The sequence below is a fragment of the Polyergus mexicanus genome, unplaced genomic scaffold, assembly GCF_030449975.1.
Source record: "Polyergus mexicanus isolate NDT 795.1 unplaced genomic scaffold, iyPolMexi1.0 SCAF_14, whole genome shotgun sequence".
NCBI classification, from domain to species: domain Eukaryota; kingdom Metazoa; phylum Arthropoda; class Insecta; order Hymenoptera; family Formicidae; genus Polyergus; species Polyergus mexicanus.
The window spans coordinates 5,467,169-5,484,774 of record NW_027223334.1 but is presented as its reverse complement, the minus strand read 5'-3'; the positions used below and the strand labels follow the sequence as shown (position 1 = coordinate 5,484,774).

Sequence of the window (17,606 nt, the reverse complement as noted above, 5' to 3'; positions counted from 1 at the left end):
TATTCTTTATTCTTAACTTGCTTATTACGATTTCAATCACAATATAAATATTACAATATAATTTTACACAAACGAAAATCGATATGCTGGTTAGCGTCGCGTGCGATATTTATTCATTGATTGGTATATATAAAAAAAATCGGCGTTATATATTATATTCTTTTAAATGAAATAATATCTTATATACAAATGCAAATATAGACAAATTTCTTTCCGATAGTCTCAAAGATCGCTCTAGTCAGTCAGATCTGCATCTAGAGACGTTTTAAGACGTAGATCCTACATAACTATTATTTTGTGCTATTTTATGTAACACATTGGTTTGTGTAGAGGAAGCTACTAGTTCACTCACGGCTGATACGGTGTTCTTAGATGCGTGAAAGTAATACAACATAAATCCTGCTGCTAGCAGTAAATGCATGCCCAGAATTACGGCAATATATATAATTCTATGTTTACCTGTAAAATCAATTATTTTAGCTATTTATTTCACCTATTACATTACACATTTTTTAATCATCGGATTAACTTATTTGACTTAATAAACTGTTCTTTTAGTTTCTACGTATTTTAATGACAACAGTATATTCTTTACCTGCGATCACTGGTAACAACGATCGTAGCAAAACTCCTCCAGATAAAAATGTTGCTAGTATGACTAGACTCCATTGCAACCAGCCAATTTGAATTGCCCATAGAAAAGCCATCGGGATGTAAATGCTTAAGGAATATCCGTATAGACATAAAAGTTCTAAAAGCCCTGGGGCAGCATAAGACTGAAAAACAAAGATTATACGATAATGTAATAACTAATGCAAGAGATTAAAGATAAAAGCAGAAAGGAATGTTGTATAACAAACCTCAATTAGTTCTTCTTCGGTATTTCTGGAACTATAAGTCCATTTTAATGCACCCCATAGGGCTAATGGTAGAAGCCATGCATATAAAAATATACAAGTGGCTGCGTATGAAACGACGTGAAAATCGTACTTCCAATGATACTTGGCAGAATTGGCAGTTTGCAAATAGTTTACCATATTCCCGCTGATTGCAATGGAAAATACCAAAGTCACGCATATCCAGAAGGGTCCATACAAGTCTGGGTTTGGTCTTATATGCGTTATAAGATAATTATTGCTACCGTGTGGTATCATGGATCGCTTGAGTCTTTCCAATACATCGTTTGTATTGACATTAAAGAATTTTTGATAATATTCGACTGTCCAAAAGTTGCGTTGAGCAGCTAAAAAAAAAACAAGACTTCGTTTAAGTTCCATATAAATTGAAAATAAGATTTATTTATCGATATAAAATAAAATAGAAATTTTTCTAGAAACACAATTATGAACCATTGGTTTTATCGGGAATTCCTTGTAGATCTTCTATGATGCCGATACCAGTAGAATCATTTGACAGGTTATTGAAAGGCTGATGAGTGGAAGTCCCAGTGTTTAGCTGTCCCTCAGAATTGCCGGCATGGCTTATCGTTGGAAAATCTTGGAAGGATATAAACTGCGAGTTTGCGTTTTTTGTTTGATCATCATCCATGATGTAACGTTTCTTTTATTCTCGATTCACACTTCGTTGTGACAAGTGTCATGTGTCATGTAGCCATTGCAAAGCATATGCATATACAATATACATATAATATCATGATATCACGGGGTGCGTTCAGGAGACACAACCGTTGAGTAGCAATCGAACGTGTTGGTTTTTACCTCTAGAACCAACAAATCAACGTCGAGTGTTGACAAGACGATGCTCAACAATTGTGTTTCCTGAACACACCCATAGACTACGTTTACACGTCACCCCTAATCGGGTTTTAAAAATAACCAATCACGACTATTCCTCTGAGAATGGAACGACTGTGATTGGCCAATTTTAGAACTACAGATATTGGGTCTGTTCTTTATAACTGTACTAGCTCAGAGTTTATCTTTTTCTCTCCCCATTGGAAGGAAAAAGATAAGCTTTGAACTAATGCAGCCAGTTCAGCTATAAAGAACAGATCTATTATTAAATCCGATTAGAGTGATGTGTAAACGTAGTCCATTAAAGCGGGGAACACACACTTTTGCATAAGCCCATAGTCATAAACATAAGGAAATTAATTGGTCAATTTCGTTATGCATAAGAAAATGGACCGATCGATTTTCTTATACTTGTAGTTATGCGCTTATGCAAAAGTGTGTGCTCCTCACATAAGGCCATCGCACACAAAATTTCATAAGGACATAAGACGTAGCATAATGCCCGTATCAGACTACACATTGAAGATTGAGATTGAAGATTGAAGATTGAAATTTGATCAATCAGGATAAAGAAATTTTAGTTCCTTTTGTTCTGCTCAGTCAAATTCCAATCTTTAATCTTCAACCTTCAATTTTCAATGCATAGTCTGATATGGGCTTAAGAAAATTGACCAATTTCAATCAAGTATTGAGCTTTCCGTAAAAGTGGAGGGGTTACGGAGAGCCAAATACTCGATTGGGATTGGTCCATTTTCTTATGTTTACGTCTTATGTCCTTAGTCCGGATTTACAAGAGGTGTAGCAAGCCCTAAGTCTTAAGAAATTGTCTAATCACAGCCGAGTATTCTCCTCATACTTGATTGTGATTGGTCAATTTTTTAAGTTAAGGCTGTGGATTCGGACTTATTAGAAAATTTTGTGTGTGATGGCGTTTAACGTTATGTTTTTTCTTATATGCATGCGGCGAATATGATTATTGACAGTTGAAAGTTCTATTATTAAATTTAAGATAGTTCAATTGTTGCTTGTTTTTTTATTAGTTTATTATTAAGACCCAGTTCGATACCAGTATTATAGCTGTCTTAAATGATGTATTTACTGTGAATAAGTTTGACAGAAGGGAAAGATAAATGCGATTTTGTAATGTACGTTCTCATAAATATATTCTATTTCTTTATCACATTACAATTATATATTTTTTGAAAATAATATTATTTTGTTGTTTTATACATGATCAAAAATTTATTATTTTTTTAAGAATAATATTGTTTAGCAATTTTCGTTTTTTTTTATAGATTAAATGATGCGTATCTAGAACAGTACATTTTTTTATAAAGAAGGAGTAGAAGAAAGAAAGATGTATCGCTTCTATAACCATCTGAATTTTATTCGAAACATGACATGCCAATACCATGCCGATCAGTTATGTATATTCCAGATTGGATTAAATAAAAGTCATGCCAGTATTTTAATAATGCCCAAGTATAGTGTACAATACAAAGTACAGAAACTTTTGTATTCTCAGAAAATCTTTGCTAACAAAAAGATAGGCAGGAACGAAGATGGCAGATGGATTGGTATAGCAAAATTTTTATCCGATGAAGCAAAGATTAAAAAGGATAAGTCCGAAAAGAGATCGGCTGAAGATGTTCAGCAGAAAATAATAGAATTAAATGAAGAGAAGTTAGGTAAATTAAAAGAGAGAGTATTAAACATAGAACCAATTGATTCTAGCAATGATAAAGAAAAGGAAAAAGGAGCAACAAAATTTGCTGAAAAACAATCTGCAGAATCCAAAGAATTGTCAAAAGATGATGTTATGTCAAAAAAAGGTATAATATATTAAATATTGATTTATATATTATTGAAACTAATTTCTGACATTTGTAGCGAAAAAGAGAATCAGAGTAGATAAATCGACATCTTCTTTGGAACGTAATTTTATTACCCCTGTGAGAGCAATGTCAGATTTTTTATTAAAGCCCTCTGATTTGGAATCTTTACCAAAAACAAAGAGACGCTCTCCCTATGAACTTGAACCACCTATTACAGTCTACTGGAGGAAAGATGTTGAGGCTAAGTGAGAGAATTTTATTCATCTACTTAATAAACTTTTTGATTCTTATATATATATTACAATTACAAATGCAATACAACTAAATAATAAAGTTTTATCTATTTATAGAGCTTTGGAAGTCTGGGGATCTCGAGAAGTTTTGTTAAAAGAACTTTTGAAAAAAGAAGTAGAACGAAAAATTTATCAGCAAAGTAAATATGTATATATATATATTTTTTTTTTACACATAATTTTCTTCATTTGTGTTTAGTTGTTTAAAATTATAACTTTTATAAAACAGAACTATTTTCTGGTCTCTTCAAGACAAAGACTATTTGTTTAGAGATTGTTTATCTATCTTACAGGATCACTCCCATATATACTGATAGTATAACAGATATATTTTCTTGGTAGAATAATAATTGGTAGATTGAAACCTAAGCTTTTCATTACAGATGTTTTTACAGTCAAACGGAGATTGAGAGATTACAGACGAGAAATTGGTAACAAGGCAGAGATAATTCAGGAGGAGGGTCTTTTTGGAAGATCTGGCAAAGTAGTATTGACTGCAATAGCCATGTATGTATTGATTAAATATGCCTAACCATGATTTAGCTGAATTTACGCTTATCATACAATTGTAAGATTTCCTTGATTAATCTACTTTCTTTTTTTTTTTTTTTTTTACAGAAATGCCAGTAATTTCTTGTGCAAATTAATTGCTTGGTTATATACTGGCTCGCATAGTATGTTTTCCGAATGTATACACTCTGCAGCGGATACTTGCAATCAATTAATTCTAGCTTATGGTATTCATAAATCGGTGCAGGTAAGTCGAATTATTTCAAATACTTCTAGGATCTCTTCTGAGTAGTTTTTCTAATCATCCAAATAATTTTGCAGAATCCTGATCCCGATCACCCATATGGTTATACAAACATGAAGTATGTTTCTTCATTGATATCAGGTGTGGGAATTTTTTGCGTTGGCACGGGTCTTTCCTTCTATCACGGAATTCATGGTCTTCTTTTTCCCGCACCGTTGGATTCTCTCTTTTGGGCGTACTTTGTTTTAGGTGGATCTTTGCTGTCAGAAGGCGCGACCTTAATGATAGCGTTGCATTCTATCAAGAGGGGTGCAGAAGAGAGAAAAGAAAGCTTTAAACAATTTGTCTTAGAAGGACAGGATCCATCTGTGAATGTTGTGCTCATGGAAGATTTTGCAGCTGTAAGAATTATTATTATTTTTACTTTTTCCAGCTCTTTATATAACTTAAATTTTGATTTTAAATTAATATTAACATAAAGTCCTGCTAATTTTAAAGATAAAATTTTATTTAGTAAGAGAAACCGATTATGTTTAAAAAAAAAATATTTGGCATGTCTTGAAAGTCCATTAAATCATAAAAAGTTAAATATCTTATGTATTCTCGGAGAGATTTATAATCCTGATGTCCATTCAGGTACTTGGAGTTATTGTGGCAGCAGGATGTATGGGTTTAACTTCATATCTAGAAAATTCAATGTTCGACGCCTTTGGTTCGCTTCTGGTAGGCGGTTTGCTCGGTGGAGTAGCGTCCTTTATAATTTATTCGAATGTTGCTGCGCTTATAGGAAGGAGTATATCGCAGGAGAACCTAGATAAAATTAATGCCGAATTAGAAGCAGATATAATGGTAACTTTGCCTTAAAATATTATCTATGTAATATCCAATATATTTTTTGGATATATTGATTTTTAGATATTTTTATGCCAAACTTAGGTCCGTGCAATTCACGATGTGAAAGGCATCGACATGGGTAATCATTTGGTGCGATACAAAGCTGAATTAGATTTTGACGGACGAGAACTCACAAGGTCTTACCTAGATAAGCATGATCTTATTACAATGTTGGAGGTATAGATTAATATTTTCATCTCTATTGAATATGCTGTAATACTATATCAATGAGTATCGAATCCCTCATTTCAGGAAGTGAAAAGTATGCAAAATATTGAGGAATTAGAGGCGTTCTTATTGAAACATGGTGAAAATATTGTAGACATGCTCGGTGGAGAAATTGATAGAATAGAATTAAAGCTAAAGGTATATATTCAACTCGATAATTTATATAGCTATTATCTATAATAATTTAAAATTATTAATGAAATAATAATGTTTTTTCATATTTTCAGAAAAATCATCCAGAGATACGACATTGTGATTTAGAAATTCTATAAAAATTCCCGTTGTCATAGAATAGATTAAGTTAAGTCTAAATTATAAACTTTCTCTCTTTCTCCTCTCCCCCTGTATATAGATGTAAATTATTATTTGTAGCATTTTTTAATCTAAAATATTATTTTAATATGATAATTATTTAAACAAATGGTTCTACTTTAAAATAGAAACTATTTCATTTAGTATTTGAGAAAAATCACTTTTTGTGAATGTTTTATGTAAGTTATGTACTCGCAACTGGCCGATTCGCGTATAGATACCCGGAATGTCTCGCGGCTTCGCATGAATTTAGCACGAAACTCTACCGTGACTACTCTTGACAGCTGTGCTGCAAAGATTATTACATACCGTTCAGTATAATAAGTATATAGAGATTTCTTATAAATATTTTGATATATGTATGTTCTATGCTTTAAAAATTAAAGTAAAAGTTCCCTCTGCTATTCATCTATCTTCTCATAGAGATATATAAGATCTTTTATATTTATATATATATACAAAAAGAGGACATTTTTTAAATAGTAAAAACATTTATGTGATAATGAAATTTTATGAAATTTTTTTTGATTAATTTCAATTAATGATTAAATAGTTCGAAATAAAATTTCGATAATTTTTCATTGGTTTTTTATTTTTCATTTGCTGCATTGATTTCTCGAGCTGGTCTCCACAGAGCTTTGTAAGCACAACAAAGCGTTACTATGGATGTCTCGTGACAGAATCCTGGACGGCCCAGACAGTCGCGCAACGTTTAGCTAAGAGTTAAATTGTTTTAAACATGTTTTTCCGCTGAATACAGCCATTGAGATGCAAAGTCTATCTGTTGATGGTCGGCTTATTTTGACCTGCCGCTTATTATATGATTAATCCAGGCCAAGTAAAAACAAAGAAGAAGCAGAAGATGCGAAGTAAATTGATGTGATTGTCATTTATGTGTTATTCATATATAAGATTTAAAAAGGAATATATATATATATATATATATATATATATATATATATATATATATATATATATATATGTATACAAGCGACAAATATGGCGGAGCAGCAAGGACAGTGGTGTGATTTACAATACAATCAACACACAATAAGTATTATGCAAATACTTTACGAAGAAAATTTGAAGGACTTATGTGTGAAATTGATTACGAAATGATGGCGAATCGATAGGAAGACAGCTGAATGAGTGATGCATCGGGATCTAAAATGATACACGGAAATGGTGCTTCGCGTAGACGAAGATCTACGACGATCGATGAATCGCTCAAGCAGAATGACAGCGAGGACGATGCTTCCGTTCACGCTGTGGAAAATGTTGACAGTTACGTGAAACGCGGCAGTACACCGTCACAGAAACGATGGACCAGCTCAGAAGAATCCGGCCGGAATATCAAAACAGTTTGTATTATTTATGAAGCTAAAATTTTAAAATCTTGTAATGCCTTCATAGTCAATTTTAATTTTAAGCACAATATAATTATAAATTATATCCATTATAATAATTTCATTAAAAATTAATAAATTATTAATTCCGGATTCACATTGGCAATATGTTTTTTGCTCTCGCAATACAGCGACATAACGTTGCATTGATTCAATTTGGTGAATCTCTAGTTGGCATTTTATTTGAACTATGCAAATTGAAAAATATCAGGTGTATTTGCGTAAATAAAAAAAAAAAAATGCATTGCCATTGAATTCTCCATTCAACATCTCAGAGTTTTTTTGGGAACCAAGACAACACCGAAGATACAGAAACTATCTCCGAGTCGCCAGATGTTAAGAGTGATGTTAAGTCTCGTAGAACTGAGGGACATGTTCATGGAAAAGCGCGTTATTCTGACATTCGCGAGAGCGAAGAAAGAATTACATTGGGATCTCTTAAAGGAAGAAGGAGGAAACGCAGTAAACGGATCGAAAGACGAAAATTTAGAGAGCAGCCTCGCACGACAGATCGCGATCATGATCGAACCGACACCGGATCTTCTATAAAACATTACAGCGGAGAAGATAATTTCACTGATAAATCGCGAAAAAGAAAAAAGATTGTTTCCCGAGGTAAATATATTATTTTATATCTTGCAAACAAAAATTATAGATTAATTCAAAAAATTGAGAAAATTCCATTTTGTTAAGAATTCACGAATTTTAAAGAGAAATCCGACACAGTAAATAAAGAGGGGAATAAATATATTAGTTTAAAAAAAAAAAATGTATCTGACATCCGTATTAATGCGCTATAAAAATCTTAATATTTGCCATGCAACAGTGAAATTTAAAATTAATAATTTTCTACGCAAGCGGACGAGCATGAAGTACCTATCACGGAAATTTTGAAGAAAGCTCAGGAAAATGTACGTACAAAGTATGAGGAACCAGTGCCGCTTCCGGAATTGACTACGGACACAATTTATATTCAAGGCAGGAGTGGCTTTAGCGCTGTGAAAATTGACGGATCGAGACGTGCTTTGAGAAATGATACGCCACGTGCAACAGGGGATAGAAAGGATCGTGATTCCGCGGAAACTGAAATGCATACCCTCATAAAAGTGGCAATCACTGCCCAGAAATTTTGGAGGTGCACGGGACTCGTTTATCAGGGTCTTTTGGGCGGAATGGCACTTTTGCATTTCATTACGGTAAAGTACTTTCTTTTTATCTAATGCAAATCGCGATATACATGTATATATGTATACCTGTATATTTACGTTCGCTTCAAATATCCGTGCTTTTTGTCGATTTGCAGATTCACATCTTTTTCAACACTTCGATGGAATTCATATCGAAATATTCATTTTTCTCCGAAGTTTATACAAATATATTTTCCTTTTTAATCGCTCTCTGTGTCATCTCCATCTTCGATAAGTATGCTCGATGCTAAAAAAACATTTTGCTTATATTTTAACGTTCGTGTCTAGGTATCGCTAATTTTAGAGGAAATATTTACGATTTCAGATTCGATTTGGCGCGACTTGATATGGATCACTTACGTGAAATCTATATGGATCATGCGAAAACCGCGATCGCTATTCCGCTTTATCTACTAACGTTTAGCTTTCACCAAGCTATGTTAAAGATCGACGATCAATTAGCTCTAATGCATTATCGCAATATCAATGAAACCATGTGGTCAAATGTAAGAATATTGCGACGATTTAATTAACTAGCACAAAATTGCCTATAAAAAATTCTTAATTTGTGTATAATAATTTTATTATCTATAAATCTATATGTATAATAATTTTCCAGAATACAGCGCAAGAAACTTTACTTGAAGAATTACAGGGCTGGCAAAAGATAACAATGTCGAAAGATCTTCTCGCAGTTTTCGCTTGGTTATTCGTTGCTCTTGGAACGCGAGATAATATGCTATTGATGCATCTTGAATCGATGGAACAGTATGCGAGCGACGCGGAATCTCCTAGATGACGTTCGAAAAACGATTTCCGCTATTAAACGAAACAAACGTGTACAAAGTTCTTTCGCTATTATATACACAGATTAATTGTCGTATAATATTGAAATATATCTTTTAAAAAATAATTATTTATTTATTATTCGATCATGTTGTACTTACCGAATCGATCCGGATGCAGAACATCGGTACAAAATCTTGGAAAAGAGATACGATTTAAACATTTATTCGTAACAGAATAGCGTTTGATATGTACAATATGTATAAAGTTCTTCTAGATGCTAATTGATAATACATGTATACATAATAGCAAAGAAGACAATAATATATATATATATATATATATTTTTTTAAGATTAAAATAACATATGACGTAATGAGATACGGTAGTAAAATATGTTTGGACTTTCTCGAGCGCGCGATCTCGGTGGAATCCGCAATTGCAAGGATGTATAATTGTCGATGATTGGCTGCCAAATAATTTGTATATCAAAATTTGCAACGAGACACGATAGAGAGAGAGAGAGAGCCGCGCGCGAGATGACAGTCGTCATAGATTTTCAGAAATTTCCGTAGCCTGCGATTGCGGATTCGAGCGGCGCGTTTCCGTTGTATATACGAGAAAGGAAGCGTTTATTATAAATAATGTGCAAAGGCTTGTACTCATTTGCGAAGCAACAGATAAATATATACATGCCGTTTGTATGAAATTTATTACATTACTCTAAAGTCTCTCTTCCTTTTCTTTGTTTGTTTTTTTTTCTTTTTTCTGATTCTTCTTTAACAATTTACATCGCCACGACGCTCTTTTCTTTATTTTTTTTTATACGCATATTCTAAAATATCTCTGAGCTTAACAATATCATCAAGGCACTGTTTACAGTTCTATCCGATGTATAAGTCGATTTTAGACTTGTCTTCACTGTCGGAGATACGAATCGCGATCCATCATCGAGTTTACAACGGATGATTATCCGATTATTTATCCATCGACGCGCGAGAGACAAAAAGAAGAGATGTAACTGAACTCGATGACGCGCGATCCGATCGCAGGAAAATTGACATTACTCGACTGAATCAGATCTTATTGTTGCGCGGAAAAAGTCAGATGGTCATATCGATTTTTCCTTTAAGCAGAAGAATTTCTTCTTCGTCACGGCTTCTATTGCAATGCGTTCTAATCGGTTTTTAATAGATCGCGATTAAATATTGTGCAAATTTGCAATATGTGGCAGTATACGAAGTCGGCGCTTTCGCGAAGATTCACCGACCTTGAAAAATATTATATTACGTTTGAAGATTTTTTTTTTTAAAGATTGTACATTTAACGTCACAACTGACGGTTATAAAAAAAGGATCCAAGTTCGTATATCCTCATCCGGGAGAAAATACTACGGAAAATATATTCAAACATCTCATTGGTAACAAGAATTACGATTGGGCAAGTCGTGAGTTACGCAGTCTCGATTGCGAACAATTGTCGAGATAATTTTACTGGTCCAGCGTGCACGTATCGTCTGTTCGCAAATGCTCGTTTATCAAAATTGTTTACGTCTTTGTAATTTCTTGCGTAAAAACACTGCTTTAGAAAACACTAACGCCAACTTTAAATTTATCGATATTGCTCTCCGGGCTGATAGAAATTTCGAAATTGTACAATAAAGTAGATACCATTACAAAATACATGGAAAACAAGAATAAAATCGATTGACTTTACAAGTCGTCTGCATGATACATACAGGGGTGGGGCATTTATATTGAGATACCTAAATATCTAAAAAATAAAGCAAGATAGAAAGAAATGTTTCAGACAAAAGTTGTTCGGTTCTAAGGGGATCGTAAGATGGTGCCGTTAGTTTGAGCTTGGGTGGAGGCGCTTCGGAGATTTCAATGTCAATCTTGTTTTATTTTCTTCACACCAATTGATGTCTCTCATTTTTTGAGCTTAAAATATTAAGATAACATTATTGCAAAATAAATAATTTTATGAGATATTTCATAGTTTATGTAAAATTATGTCGAAGTAAAGTAATAAAATAAAGTATAAAATATCTCGTAAACTATTAAACTTTTGGCCATCATATCCCTATAACTTTTCATGCAGTATATTGCAAGGAATCGATTTATATAAAAAAAATTGGGATGTTTCCATTAAAAAAAAACAAGATTGACATTGAAATCTCCGAAGCGCCCCCACCCAAGATCAAACTAATGGCACCATCTCGTGTACCCCCCTTTAGAACCGAACAACTTTTGTCTGAAACATTTCTTTCTATCTTGCTTTATTTTTTAGATATTTAGGTGTCTCAATATAAATGCCGCACCCCGTATATCAGGTTCTCCGTTTCCTTGTATTTCGTAATGGCCGATTATCTTTCGAGAGACTAATTTAAATCGTCGACAATGCGCGAATTTTAAACTATACTTCGGCGCACAATCGTATTCAACGACGAGAAAAGTATCTTTATCTCTTATTAGATTGTGATCCAAGACATTGGATCAATCTCTTTACACAATCTCTTTTTTTACCTTTGAACTTTCACTTCTTCCTCCAATTGTTCATTTCGCTAAATCGCGAGAAGTTAGACGAATTTAAAACGGCATCGTTTCTTCTCATTCGCTATCTCGAGTTTCAGTTATTGATACCTTATTGAGGGTATAGGGGGGGGGAGGGGGGGGGAGGGAGTCGCAAATGAGGGTCCGTCGTCGAGGACGGTTCCCTTTCATCCGAACGTTCCCGCGGCTGTAATGGCATCCTCCCGCCCCTACTCCGACGATCAAATGGTCTCCGAGTTGTTCTGCATGTATCTGCACCACGACTGGCCGTTATTATTGCCCTCGGGGCAATGAAGCAATTCTCAGTCATCGAAGTCGTGTCTGAGCTTTATGTAGAGGCAGGAGCCAAGAACGATGCCGAAGAGCTCGAGGACCGACAAGCCGAGCCCGACGGCGCCAAGGATTATCAGGTGGTCCTTCGTCGTTTCCAGGAACTTGTAAATGCAGCCCTAGATCAAAAAGTTAGATTTATCAGCGATTCGCGGATATAAAGCTGTTTCGTTTAGGCGAAAACTCAATTTCCGCAACGCGATATATTTATCCCGAAATTATGCCAACTCGTAAGTTAAAATGCCATACATTCGAAGTTACAATTCCACTTCCAAGGGAGTATATCGAACGCGCGGTATATTCGGTTCAGGCTAATATCGTATCTGATAATCAGTCGAGGAAAGCCAAAGAAGTTCGCGAAGTCGCGGCAGACGTACCGTGTATTGAATATTGGAGGGATGATCCCTTTTCCCGCAAAGTAACGTCGGTGTCTTGCAGCAGCTGTCAGGTACGACGCTACCGTTCCTAAGGACCTCCTCGTCCTTGTGCCACTCGCTCAAGATCCAGTCCTCAAATCTCAAGGCACCGCAGCATTTGAACTGCAAATTTCAATAATAATGTTTTCTGCAATATGAAAACGTGAAGGAAATCAAACAAATAGTTTCCATGCCTCTCTCATTTCCTTTATGAAAGTGTAATTTTTCTTTCAGCTACCTTAATATCAAAGAAATTTCAAGAAAAGGTTTAATAATCAAAAGCTTTTACGAATAAAACTTTTATATCATTTAAAAATAAATTCAAAATTTAAAATTTTTCGAACTATCAAATTTTATTCAAAAATTATTTTAATTTTCTAATAATTCTCAAAAATTATTCCAATTTCTTAAAGGAGTATGTTTAAAGTAAACAAAAGTGTTAAACACGATGTAGGTTGATGAATCTTGGCAAGATGATTCGTTTTAGTTGTAGAATCGTTGAAATAAGAATTTTTATTGGCACTCGTTCTTATTATCCTCCTTTTCATCATTCCGATCAAATGCATTATTGGGGAAGATGTCAACTTCACATTCGATCAACTCTTTCAATTGTTTTTTTTAGTTCTTCTTCAATAAACTCTGTATCGGATAGTGATGTTGCTTCTTTGAAAAAGGGAGAAAGAAAATGAGACAGCTGGAAGTATGATGTGATCAAGATGGCAAGCATAAGTAAAGTATCAAACTAAACAGGCAATATGGGCATAGCATTCAACAGTTCGTCTTTCTGTTTTGCATGCGCAGATGTACTCGTCAATCATCTCCAATTCTTCTTTCTTTGTGTAAAACAGAACAAACAGATGATATTTGACACGAGTAGAGTGGCGTCATCTCATCTGAGACTTAAAAAGCTTCAAACGTTTCTTTGGGAAGGTGCCTGCTCTTTCGTAATCGAGATCCAAGTTCTCTATTTGTCTTATTTCATAAAAATGTATTGATTTTCAAATCTCCGAGAGGAAGCTGCTATCTCGGGTCAATTTGGAACTGTCAGACAAGTGCCAATGAAAATTCTTTCTTCAATACAATTCTAAAACCAAAATAAATCATCCTGCCAAGTTTCACCAACCTGCGTTGCGTTTAACGCTTTTGTCTACTTTAGATATTTTCCTTTTTAGAAAAATATATAAATATACAATTTTATTCCAAGTATGAAACATAAATAACATCATATCTTCCGACATGATGTTGATAATAGATAACTTTTTATCGAGAATCACACAGAGTATAAGTATCGCGCTCTTAAACTGCATTAACTTGTTGTTAGTAATAAGCTCATCTTTCTCATTCTCCAATTCCGTTCTCCGTGACCTGTGCTGTAATAAAGTATACAAGGATAAGGCAGAAAGGGGAATGAGACGATGATGGCGACGATAACAACGATAATGGCGCACGATAATAACGATAGCGGAACACGTTATACAACAGGGAATCATTGAGAGAAGAAGGGGGCTGAGGAAGAATGGAGAGAGGCAGATTAATGGAGGTGAGAAACGTGTTCCGGCGGCAGCATGTTAAATGGTAACTTTAATGCGGGCACGTAATCCCGCGGGATTCATCGCGCGCCGGAACTATTAGTTGCGATAAACATTTCTACAGATCCTTTATACATGCAGGCGCTACGGTCAATCTCGTCTCCATTCGGATTCTTTCACGTCTTATAAGTTAGCTGAACGAAATCAGCAGAATCAATTCTAATTAATATTTTTATTTGTTGCTAAAAAGTTGCTAAAAAGAAAAAAATTTGTTGCTCTGTAAGTTTAAAAAAAAAAAATGATGTTCCGCTAAAGGAAGATTAAGCTAGCGGGACAATATATATACAGCAACAAAATTGTATATAACAATCATATAAGAATGTGTTGCTAATTTTTGTTGCCCTCGAAATATACAAGTTTCAAATTCGTTGCTTGCAAAATAAGTATAAATAATGCAGGGTTGGGAAGTAACGCGTTACTTGTAACGCCGTTACCGTTACAGTTACTTTTTTTCGGTAACTGTAACGGTAATGGCGTTACAAATTTTATTTGTAACGGAAAAAGTAAGTTCGTTACATTTTTCGGTAACGAGTAACGAATCTAACAGTTACTTTTATCGTTACTTTTTTCAAATTTTTTGATTTATTTAAGATATTATTCTTGCTATTGTGCGTGATAAAATTTTTATCTTAACCGTAAAGCCGTAAGCAAATCGACCAATTAGCATTCTTATTATGTTGTAAAAATGTTTGAATGTGATTGATCAACTTATGGCTCTTGCAGACCAGTGCGATGACGCGACACGCGATATCCAATGAGAGCTTTATCTTTTCGGAAAAGCAGAGCTCTCATTTACTACTAGTTCTAAGTACCTTGCAACGAAAATTATAAAATCTCAATAAATCTGACCTTATAGATTGCCATTCATTAGTTGAAGCTATTCAGCAAGGTTTAAATAAAAGGTAACTTATTAATTTGATTAATACATATGTTATTTAATTTTAAATAAGGATTTAATTGAAAAATATTATTTTATTTTAAACTATTGATTCAAAAGTATTAATTTCAATAAAACAAACAATGTCGCTTAATTTACTATATTTGATTTTAAATTTCTTACAATATTTGAAACAAAAGAATTAATAATAGCAGCATGTTTACATCCAAAATTTAAGTTAAACTGGTTAACCGGAGAAAAAAGAAAACGTGCTGAAAATTACTTGGAGGATTTATTGGGAATCCGATCAACTGAAAATTCTTCAAAAGCTGGAAAATCTGACGATCACGATGATTTTTTCATTTTTGAGCAAAAAACGGTGCAAAATGAATCTGAACAAGAAGAATTGCAACGGTTTTTAAAATCAAATAATTGTAATATAGAAATGTTAAACGACTATCCAAAACTTAAAAAACTTTTTATTAAATATAATACATCTCTACCAAGCAGTGCATCTGTAGAAAGAATGTTTAGCATCGGTGGCTCTGTATTAACACCACAAAGAGGGCATTTAAATGATGATACTATGGAGCAACAAATTTTATTAAAAATTAATAAAGAATTTCGATAAAATTTAATCATTTATTTTGTAATAAACCTTGAATGAAATCTTGCTTACAATTTTTTAAAAGTTTTTCTTATGCAAAATAATTTATTAGTTTGTATTGTAAAAAAGTAACGGAAATTGTAACGACTCGTTACTTTTTAGTAACTGTAACGGTAACGAGTTACTTTTTAAAATTAGTAACGAGTAACGGTAACGAGTTACTTTTATAAAGTAACTTTCCCAACCCTGAAATAATGCCGGAAAGCCGCACAGCGTGCAAAGTTACAAGAGTAAACTAACAGAAAATAACTTGTTGCTCGCTTAAATTTAATATATTGATATATTGTCTGAATTTGTTGCTCTTGAAATATACAAATTCCAAATTTGTTGTTTGCAAAATAAGTATAAATGAGTAAGTTTGCAAGCTGTGCGGCTTTCCAGCATTATTTATAATTATTTTGCAAGCAACAAACTCGGAACCTTGCATATTTCGAGGGCAACGAATTCAGACAATATATCAGTATCAAATTTAAGCGAGCAACAAATTTTTTTTGACATTATTTGTACTTATTTTGCAAGCAACGAATTTGAAACTTGTATATATCTAGAGCAACAAAAATTAGCAACACATTCTTATATGATTGTTATATACAATTTTGTTGCTGTATATATATTGTCCCGCTAACTTAATCTTCCTTTAGCGGAACATCATTTTTTTTTTTTAAACTTAGAGAGCAACAAATTTTTTTCTTTTTAGCAACTTTTTAGCAACAAATAAGCAACAAATAAAAATATTAATTAGAATTGATTCTGCTCATTTTGTTCCGCTAACTTATAAGACGTGATACTTTCCGAGCGCGCGTATAAATTCGACATCCCATTCTTCGAGACGCGTTAAAGGCGCGGATTGACTACAAATGTATAGCTTCACACTTTTTGATTCAATGTTGCTCCAGTTTTAGAACCAAAGATCCTCTTATGAGCGATACAACTTTGGTATAAATAAATGATTTTTCTTTAAAATTTCAGAGATACTCGAAATCTCTATAAACTGGAGAATACATCTGCGGTATAGCAACATTTGTTGCCGCAACTATATAACCGCCATCAATTTTATTAATCATCCTATAAAACGGATGCCCCGATTAGTTCTTTTAATTATACAGATACAGAGAGAGAAAGTACGAGAAGGAAGAGGGGAGCGGAGATTAAAGAAACCGTGAGGAAAAAAAGCGCGTTTACACGTGCACTTATTTACGTCATATTTACTTTATTTAAGAATAATAAAATAATATGATGTATCAACAAATAGAGTTGTGCAAATTAGAAACTTGCAGATTGCTTCCTCATCATTTTATTTTACAAAGCTTAAGCTGCTTTAAGTATGCAGTTTTTTTAAATTTTTGCTTCCTCATAGAGGAAGTTTTGTGAACGAAATAAAAAGACAAAGAAGCAATATGCTATTTTCTAATTTACACACTTTTTTATTTTTATATAATCGTTATAGGTTATACATGTAAAAAAATTTAATCCGATATCTCAAATTTTCTGAATGTTACAGCGTATACAGACTGTATGACAGAATGTATACAGACATTTCTCAAAAAATTCAAAATTTTATAAAAAATAAACCCTTTCACCGATACTCACCGAGTTCAGTAGCAACCATCCTTTAACAATACTTTATCCGTCTAAAAAAATTTAACCTGATATCTCAAAATTTGCGAAAGTTACAATGTATATAGACATTTCTGAAAAAATTAAAAATTTTATAAAAAAAAAT

At 33.4% G+C, this 17,606-nt stretch overlaps 4 protein-coding genes across 8 annotated transcripts in view; 2 read left to right on the top strand and 2 right to left on the bottom strand.

The window, feature by feature from the left end:
- Nucleotides 1-12: 12 nt before the first annotated feature.
- Nucleotides 13-1,596, bottom strand: LOC138939614 (protein YIPF1). The gene is made up of 4 exons (XM_070307564.1): nt 1,350-1,596; nt 861-1,243; nt 596-776; nt 13-459 (listed from the first exon to the last, which is right to left on the bottom strand). Exons 1-4 carry the CDS (start codon nt 1,546-1,548, stop codon nt 266-268), a joined length of 957 nt encoding a protein of 318 aa, XP_070163665.1. The 5' UTR covers nt 1,549-1,596; the 3' UTR covers nt 13-265.
- A 1,105-nt stretch (nt 1,597-2,701) lies between these two features.
- On the top strand, nt 2,702-6,477 carry Znt49b (Zinc transporter 49B). 2 transcript variants are annotated; one of them, XM_070307562.1, is made up of 11 exons: nt 2,702-2,899; nt 3,193-3,586; nt 3,645-3,834; nt 3,940-4,022; nt 4,266-4,389; nt 4,501-4,639; nt 4,714-5,037; nt 5,273-5,485; nt 5,573-5,707; nt 5,783-5,896; nt 5,986-6,477. In XM_070307562.1, exons 1-11 carry the CDS (start codon nt 2,885-2,887, stop codon nt 6,028-6,030), a joined length of 1,776 nt encoding a protein of 591 aa, XP_070163663.1. In that variant the 5' UTR covers nt 2,702-2,884; the 3' UTR covers nt 6,031-6,477. The 2 variants fall into 2 exon arrangements, with proteins under 2 accessions (XP_070163663.1, XP_070163662.1); XM_070307561.1 differs by having other exon boundaries at nt 3,050-3,586.
- A 190-nt stretch (nt 6,478-6,667) lies between these two features.
- LOC138939613 (transmembrane protein 237A) lies at nt 6,668-10,152 on the top strand. The gene is made up of 7 exons (XM_070307563.1): nt 6,668-6,939; nt 7,062-7,431; nt 7,752-8,091; nt 8,335-8,672; nt 8,780-8,898; nt 8,989-9,169; nt 9,283-10,152. Exons 2-7 carry the CDS (start codon nt 7,216-7,218, stop codon nt 9,460-9,462), a joined length of 1,374 nt encoding a protein of 457 aa, XP_070163664.1. The 5' UTR covers nt 6,668-6,939; nt 7,062-7,215; the 3' UTR covers nt 9,463-10,152.
- LOC138939615 (CD151 antigen) overlaps nt 9,286-17,606 on the bottom strand; it is a 132,353-nt gene continuing 124,032 nt past the window's right edge. For 3 of the 4 annotated variants that reach the window (XM_070307567.1, XM_070307566.1, XM_070307568.1), the window contains 2 exons: nt 12,712-12,873; nt 9,287-12,453 (listed from right to left, as the gene is read on the bottom strand). In XM_070307567.1, the coding sequence (XP_070163668.1) occupies nt 12,307-12,453; nt 12,712-12,873 (309 nt within the window). In that variant the 3' untranslated portion in view covers nt 9,287-12,306. Of the gene's footprint in view, nt 12,454-12,711; nt 12,874-17,606 lie in introns of all 4 variants that reach the window. The other variant, XM_070307569.1, reaches the window with a different exon arrangement.

Bases quoted from the DNA above. Each gene is read 5' to 3' on its own strand.
- Znt49b (XM_070307561.1), top strand. From the start codon at position 3,112: ATGTATCGCTTCTATAACCATCTGAATTTTATTCGAAACATGACATGC. The intron at 3,587-3,644 runs GTATAATATATT...TGACATTTGTAG, and splicing joins TGATGTTATGTCAAAAAAAG to CGAAAAAGAGAATCAGAGTA. The intron at 4,640-4,713 runs GTAAGTCGAATT...ATAATTTTGCAG, and splicing joins GTATTCATAAATCGGTGCAG to AATCCTGATCCCGATCACCC.
- LOC138939614 (XM_070307564.1), bottom strand. From the start codon at position 1,548: ATGGATGATGATCAAACAAAAAACGCAAACTCGCAGTTTATATCCTTC. The intron at 1,244-1,349 runs GTTCATAATTGT...TTTTTTTTTTAG, and splicing joins AATTCCCGATAAAACCAATG to CTGCTCAACGCAACTTTTGG. The intron at 460-595 runs GTAAAGAATATA...TTGATTTTACAG, and splicing joins GTTGTTACCAGTGATCGCAG to GTAAACATAGAATTATATAT.
- LOC138939613 (XM_070307563.1), top strand. From the start codon at position 7,216: ATGAGTGATGCATCGGGATCTAAAATGATACACGGAAATGGTGCTTCG. The intron at 8,673-8,779 runs GTAAAGTACTTT...GTCGATTTGCAG, and splicing joins CACTTTTGCATTTCATTACG to ATTCACATCTTTTTCAACAC. The intron at 8,899-8,988 runs GTATGCTCGATG...TTACGATTTCAG, and splicing joins GTCATCTCCATCTTCGATAA to ATTCGATTTGGCGCGACTTG.